At 40.7% G+C, this 7,722-nt stretch overlaps 1 protein-coding gene across 1 annotated transcript in view; it reads right to left on the reverse strand.

The window, feature by feature from the left end:
- Positions 1-2,360, reverse strand: part of LOC143940917 (granzyme A-like) — a 22,295-nt gene extending 19,935 nt beyond the window's left edge. Inside the window, exon 1 of the mRNA XM_077462738.1 lies at positions 2,223-2,360. Coding sequence (XP_077318864.1) covers positions 2,223-2,268 — 46 coding nt within the window. The 5' untranslated portion in view covers positions 2,269-2,360. The remainder of the gene's footprint in view (positions 1-2,222) is intronic.
- Positions 2,361-7,722: the final 5,362 nt, after the last annotated feature.

Here is a 7,722-nt window from a genome sequence, read left to right on the forward strand (position 1 = left end):
CACCACAGCAGGTATGGGGCATAGGTTTAGGCAAATAGATAATGGATCTATGGCCTTTTTTAGGTATGTGAAATTTAGGCATAACGTAGAGCTGTTTAGTAAGTGTCGTTCACTATACAGAGGGAGCTTGTGTTGCAGTGCATATCCTGGTGTCATATGATCCAATGACATGCTGGAATCCTTGAAGACTGGCCATGGGGGAATTGCCATCAGTTCATTGTACACTGTACAATGCAATGTATTATTTTTTATTGCTTGAATTATGTTTATTATTATGAGTGGGGCCTCATGTCTAAGTTTTGCCTAAGGCCTCACAAAGCCTAGAGCCGCCTCTGATTGGAGGGACACTTACATTTTACCTATCTGATTGTAGCTAAATCATAGCTCCCAACTGTCCCTGATTTCAAAGGACTGTCCCTGATTTGAAGCAATGTCCCTCTGTCCCTCTTTCCTCCTCATTTTGGTCTGATCTATATAGATGTATATAAAATGCACTTTTTATTACATTTTTTTTTCCAATGCTAAACCTTTCATCTGATTTCTAAATTGCTGCATTTGTAAATTCCAAAAGCCAATATAAAGGAATATTAGTGGTAAAAAAAGCACTTGTGGGTTTAACCAATCTTGTTTTTTTTTTATACAATTCTCCTTTAACCACTTGCTTACTGGGCACTTAAACCCCCCTCCTATCCAGACCAATTTTCAGCTTTCAGCGCTGATGCACTTTGAATAACAATTGCACGGCCATACATCACTGTACCCAAATTTATATTTTTCCCCCAAATAGAGCTTTCTTTTGGTGGTATTTGATCACCTGTGCGATTTTTATTTCTTTTTAAAAAAATGTAAAAATACAGAATTAAAAAAAAAAAAACTATTTTTTTTGTTATAAAATTTTAAAACGGGTAATTTTTGTCCATCATTGATGTATGCTGCTGAGGCGGCAGTGATGGGCACCGATAAGTGGCAGTGATGGGCACTGATGGGTGGCAGTGATGGGCAGTGGGCACTGATCGGTTACACTGATAGGCAGCACTTCTATGTGGCACTGATTGGCACCACTTGTGGGCATAGATAGGTGGCATCTGTGGGCATAGATAGATGGCACTTGTGGGCATTGATAGGTGGCAATTATGAGGCATAATTGCCTCTTTCGTTTTTTTTCTCCTCCGCTGTGATCATGTGATCAGCTGTCATTGGCTGACAGCTGATCACATGGTAAGGGACCGGGACCAGCCCCTTACTCAGATCGGTGATCACCCGAGTCTCAGTGACCCTGTGATCACAGCCCGCTCCACGCGCGCCCTGCAGGGCGTGCGCAGGGAGCATGCACAGGGGAGGCCGGCCTCTCAGGAATTCACATCCGCGCTGTGGCTGTCATTCGACCATAGTGCGGATGCCAGGTGGTTAAGGGGGTGTGGCAAGGGGTGTGTCCTATGCCTGCATACTTTTGCTGATAGGTGTCCCTCATTCCCATCTCAAAAAGTTGGGAGGTATGCATTACTGTTGTCATGAGTACCAAAGAAATTTGGGGTTGCATAAATCCCCAGGATTTGTGAAGTATATAATACAGTGAATAACCATCCCCTAAAAATGGCTAGAAATGAACTATTTGGGAGACTGTCATTTGAAAACTATGCGGAGTATTAGGTCCCTTTCACACGGGCGGATAGAATTCAGCTTTTAGCTGCGGATAGATCAAGTTATTTACTGCAGCTAAACTCACACAATGCTCTCCTATGGCCCCATTCACACACTGCATTTAGCAACAGTTTTCTTACATGGGGTTTGGTGCAGTTAGAAAACATAAAGTTGACTGCGTCCAGAACCGACTTATTGCAGCTATTTCCACATAACTGCAGGTAATGGCAACTGCAGGTAATGGCTGTGTACTATTTCTCCTACGGATAGCAGCAGCAACAAGTAAAGAAAAACAACAGGAAGCACAGAAATGGCAAGAGTGTTCCAACGCAGCTAAACGCAGCTGCTTGTAAACACACATAAACGCAGCCAATCGCAATGTACAAATGCAAGTGATCGCTGTGCCTGGAGTCTTGGAATTTCAAAATAACAAAACATGCTTTTAACAGTGGATAGAACAGCCGCCCGTGTGTAAGGGGTTTTATACAGGCCGAGCAGGTGATATGTCCACCTAATAGTCCACATTTCTCAGATTTTTTTTTTTTTTGCAAAGCATAGAACTAAAAGTGAAATTTACTAACCTTTTTGTAGAAAGATGAGAAATAGAATTTCAGCCCAAAGTCGCATTGTGTCTTATGCAGTCCTTTGAGCTGTAAGTAAAGAGCTTTCTGTATGTGTCACCTGATTGACACACAGAGCACTTAGAAATTTGGTTTATAGGTGTTTGAAGACTTGACTTGTTTTTTCCACTGTGGTTTATATTGCCACCTATTTCAGTTTTTGGTTGGGCACCTTGTGACATGAAACATTTTAACTCTATGCTTACTACACAGGACTAAGGCTGGATTCACACCTATGCATTTTTAGTGCTTTTTCCATTTTGCAGATTTGCACTACAGTCTATTACACATGGTTTCCTATGGAACACTTTCTGTAGAGCAAATCTGAAAAATGCAAAAAGCACTAAAAATACATAGGTGTGAATCCAGCTCTACAGAGTTTTTTTTTTTTTTTTTTTTTAAAGACATTTTTATTTACCAGGTAACAGGGGTTACACTCAGTATAAAAAACTGCACGTGCATGAATACATGAGGGTGAGAATACACACAACTCCCAAGAGAAAAGTACGTTTACATAGATCAACCAAAGTGTACATTGCAATCCACCCACAACCCTCACAATCTGGCAATAACTTTTCCTGAATTCTTTATTTTTTGTTTTAAGGGCCAGTTCACACCACATGCAGTCCAGTCCAAAAACGCATGGAAAGTAGGTTATATGGTTTTCAGTGGCATCGTTTACACCAGTGCAGTCAGCTCTAGGGCTTTTCAGTTCCAGAAAAAGAAGTAGAACGTGTTGTATTTTTCCTGCACTGGACTGTACTGGAACGAAGTAAAACGCATCAAAACCGTACTGAAACACACAGGAACACACTGGAATGCATTAAAAAATGCACTGGGCCCTAGTACAGTAAAAATGCACCGGAATGCATCAAAAATGTGTTAAAAACATAGAACGTAAAGCGTGATGCATTTTTTTCTGCACAGAACTGTACTGGAACCTGGCAAATTGTATCAAAACTGCACTGGAACTGCGTGTGGTGTGAACTAATAGTAAAAACTGATCCGGAACATATGAGTGCATTTTTGTGGTGCAGTTCCGTGTGCTTTTTTTCTGCACTAAAAATGCATAGTGCAGAAACTGACTCAAACTGACTTGTTGTGAATTTGAGCCATTGGAATACATGGGAAACACTGCATGCATTTTTATTGCAGAAAAAAAGCGCACAGAGCTGCATCTGGTGTGAACTGGCCCTAAAAGTAAACTCCAACACATAAGGCTGGATTCATACCTAGGCATTTTTAGTGCTTTTTGCATTTTGCAGATTTGCACTACAGAACGTGTTCCATAGGAAACCATGTGAAATGGACTGTAGTGCAAATCTGCAAAATGCAAAAAGCACTAAAAATGCATAGGTGTGAATCCAACCTTAGTCCTTAAATCCTTACATGAGCTTCGGCACCACTTTGTGCTGACTTAGAATTCTCATATTGAAGATTTCTAAATAAGACAAATTAACCACACAGCTGGAAAAGTGTAATTTTATTGACAAACACTGATACCAAGAAACACATAATACAACCTAAGACCCTTTTCACACTGCCAGCGTTTTTCAGGTGCTACAGCGCTAAAAATAGCACCTGTATAGCGCCTGAAAAAAGCGTCTCTATTCACTCCAGTGTGAAAGCCCTCAGGCTTTCACACTGGAGCGGTGCGCTGGCAGGACGTCAAAAAAAGTCCTGCCAGCAGCTTCTTTGGAGCGGTGAACTGCTCCTCCCCACTGAAATCAATGGAGCAGTGTTGCTATACCACCAGCGAAACGCCGCTCTGGCAGCAATTTGCAGGCAGATTTAACCCCTTTTCGGATGCTAGCGGGGGTTAAAACCACCCTGCTAGTGGCCGAATAGCGCCGCTAAAACCACGTTTTTTTTAGCGCCGTTTTACCACCGACGCCCCCCGCAACTTGGTGTGAAAAGGGCTCTAACTTAAAAGAACTCTTGAAACATGCCCATAAAATACAATAGTACACCCACCTAAGAAAAAGACACTTTGTAAAATCGTATATTTGAATTGTATTACATTAAAAATACAGGATTCATGCTTAACTAAACTCTCACAATCAACATTATTTATTTTTATTTCATAAGCTGCTAGCATTATTACATATATAGCAAAGTATATTGTATTTACTTATTTGAACCTTTTTTTTTCATTTATTCAGTTGATTCCTGGTTTCTCATCTAGGCCAAAATAATGTTATACATCCCAGGACTTCAGCTAAACACAACCTCCTGTCTGCATGCCTGAGCTAAGAGCAGATGGATTCCAGGAAGTAAATGCTTCATGAGTCCTGTGCCTTTAATCCAGATGGCTGTGGCTAGAAATACTAGAGGGTGTTTTTCAAAGCAATTTCTCAACAAATTGAAGCATGGAGACACAGATGGATAAATGGGCAAGTTTTCTTTGAATATTAAGAATGAATTAAATCGCATTTTCAGTTTAGTTCTTCTATAATATAACTTTTATACAGAGGGAATACCTATTATGGTACTTTACCACAATGGATGTTCCCAAGCCTCTCCAGAGGCTCTAATTTCCAGGCAAGTGGGTGCAGATTCTGGATCTGAGTTTGTCTAAACTATCCTTTATAGATACATAAGTGAAGAGTGACACGCCAAATATTCCAGTGTTTAATAAAACTAAATTATTCTGCAGATATAAACATTGCAGCCCTATTTGGTCCGTCAACTGTGTGACGCGTTTCGCCCAATGATGTATGAAAAAAATGTCATGTCATTTGAGTTTTTAGTTAGACACTTTGTGGCATGGAAAACTTTGACCTTCTGCTTACTACACTGAAGAAAAAAAAAGAAAATGAAAAGTCCTAAGTGTCTCTAGTTTTCAAGTAAATCAGGATCAACGCTTATCTATGCTACCCACTATACACAAATATTTAAGTGTTAAATAAAATTTAAAGCAGTATTAAACCCAGAGGCAAAATTTTATTATATTGCAGCTTACCGATTCTTAGATGTGATGGCTGCATGTGTTTTCTTTTTTAGGGTTTCTTTCATTTTCACCTGGTGAACAGGGCAGTAAGTCTGTTATTTTTTTTTTTGTTAACAGAACATGATATCCTGTAGATATATCACTTAGAGGGTTGAGACAAACCAATGTTAAGGGTTGTTTACAATGATCTGCTTTTAATTATGTAAAACCTTTATCCCAAAAGGAAAAGGCGTTTGGCTAAATTTGTTAGTGCATCTAAATCTGCTAGTACATCTAACACAGCCCTCCTCCAGATTAGCAATGTTGCTGTCCAAAGGTGTCTCTGTTGCTCCTTCATCCAGAATGTGGGTGCCCTAAGACAGCAAGTGGCTGGATCACCAGATGAAAAAAAAAAGTGAAAAAGAAAACTAACGCAGCCATCACATCTAATGATTGGTAACCTGCAATATGCTTACATTTTGTTTTTTACCACTTTAATTGTTCAGGACAGATAAACATTGAAGCCATGCCTGTTGCATCCCCTTTCTGATGGGTTTCACTGAAAGAGGGCTAAATTATACATATCTACACTCTCATTGGTCTCTTGGGTTAAACCAATCATCAGGTGAAACGCATCAAAAGGTCCTGGGTGGGACTTCAATGTTTATGCCTCGAGAACAATAATGATTTGAATTCTGGAATGTTCGGTGTGCAGCAAATCTTTTACTTCTGGACCACAATGACCGGAATTGTAATACATACAAAGACACTAAATATTTATGATTGTGTCCAGAATATTAACCACTTAAAGACCAACCACTTCATATATACTGCGGCAGGAGGGCTCTATTCCACAAAACAATGTACCTGTCCCTAGCCAGCTTCCTATTGCGCATGCGTAAGCCGTGCTACCCTTTGTGGAAGGGCGGGGGAGAGAACCTCCGCGTGGATTGTCTAGGTCAGTGATGGTGAACCTTGGCACCCCAGATGTTTTGGAACTACATTTCCCATGATGCTTACCTACACTGCAGAATGCATGGGCATCATGGGAAATGTAGTTCCAAAACATCTGGGGTGCCAAGGTTCGCCACCACTGGCCTAGGTGATCTGAACGGAAGTGGGTATTTCTCAAAACTAGGTACCCTCACAGAAGAAAAAAAATGTGTCCAAAAGTGTTGGAGAAGGGAGGAGGCGGCAAAGCGGAACTTCACCTTTTGGGTGATGTTCAGCTTTAACTACAATGTGAATAATAATACTATTACTAGTCTAGAGTGCACTCTAGGGGAAGGGATAGGATATGTTGCAATGTCCCCTGAGCGGTACCTCTTAAAATAAGTAATAGGTGAAGGTCTCTGTGTAGCAGCTGTAAAGGGACAGTCTTTAGTCCTAATTCTTCAGCCGGCTACCGTTGGTGCACATGAGAATAGTCCTAGTCGAACTTGCAGACAGCAATGAGGCCACACCTCCCAACCTTTTGAGATGGGAAAGAGGGACACCTATCAGCAAAAGTATGCAGGCATAGAACACACCCCTTGCCACGCCCCCTTAAAGGAGAATTGTACAAAAAAAACAAGATTGGTTAAATCCACAAGTCCTTTTTTTTAAACACTATTATTCCTTCATATTGGCTTTTGGCATTTACAAATGCAGCAATTTAGAAACCAAATGAAAGGTTTAGCACTGGGAAACACTTTAAGATAGAAAAAATGCATTTTATATACATCTATATATATCAGACCAAAATAAGGGACAAATGAGGAGGAATGATGGACAGAGGGACATTGCTCCAAATCAGGGACAGTTGGGAGCTATGAATACGTCTACTAGATTGCTGTATGGTCAGTTCCTAAAGGGCTCAGCGATTAGTCCACTCTGCACCCAGGTGTCTCTGACTGTCGGAACCCCCCTAAGTCAGCACTTCCTGTTCAAGCTCTTGATTACAATGGAGTCTTTCTCCTCTGGACTACGGTTCCCACAGTGTAGTGCTGCATAACTCTCTTGAATCCTTCCTGCTTGTCCTGCTGATATGGCTGTTTAAAATGTCAGCACCGCATGGCAGCTACAGAGAGCAGCTGCAGCCAATGTTTCGCTCACTCTCCTTTCTTAGCCCAGCACCTACAGTGATTTTAGTAATCCGTATTAACATTATTTAATTACTTTATTATTCATAAAAAAGTATCAAACAAATATTACATAATCATTATTTCCCAAACCACATAACACAGCAAACCAATATACTCACACAACAGATAACTCAAGAAAAATTCTTAGCAAGGGACTTAAACAAACCACTCTTCCTATAATGCCCTCTCCCTATAATGCCCTCTCCCTATAATGCCCTCTCCCTATAATGCCCTCTCCCTATAATGCCCTCTCCCTCTGTTCTTTCCCTCCACATAGACATAAAAACACCTGCACTCTCCCTCTACCCCTGTCCCTTCGCCATTGCACTGCACTCACCCTGAAAGACAAGAAAAACAATATTCGGCATCACAACATAACCCATCATAATATAAGCATATGCTAAAAACC

The sequence above is a fragment of the Lithobates pipiens genome, unplaced genomic scaffold, assembly GCF_037356315.1.
Source record: "Lithobates pipiens isolate NorthernLeopardFrog02 unplaced genomic scaffold, aLitPip1_a1.2 Scaffold_3, whole genome shotgun sequence".
NCBI classification, from domain to species: domain Eukaryota; kingdom Metazoa; phylum Chordata; class Amphibia; order Anura; family Ranidae; genus Lithobates; species Lithobates pipiens.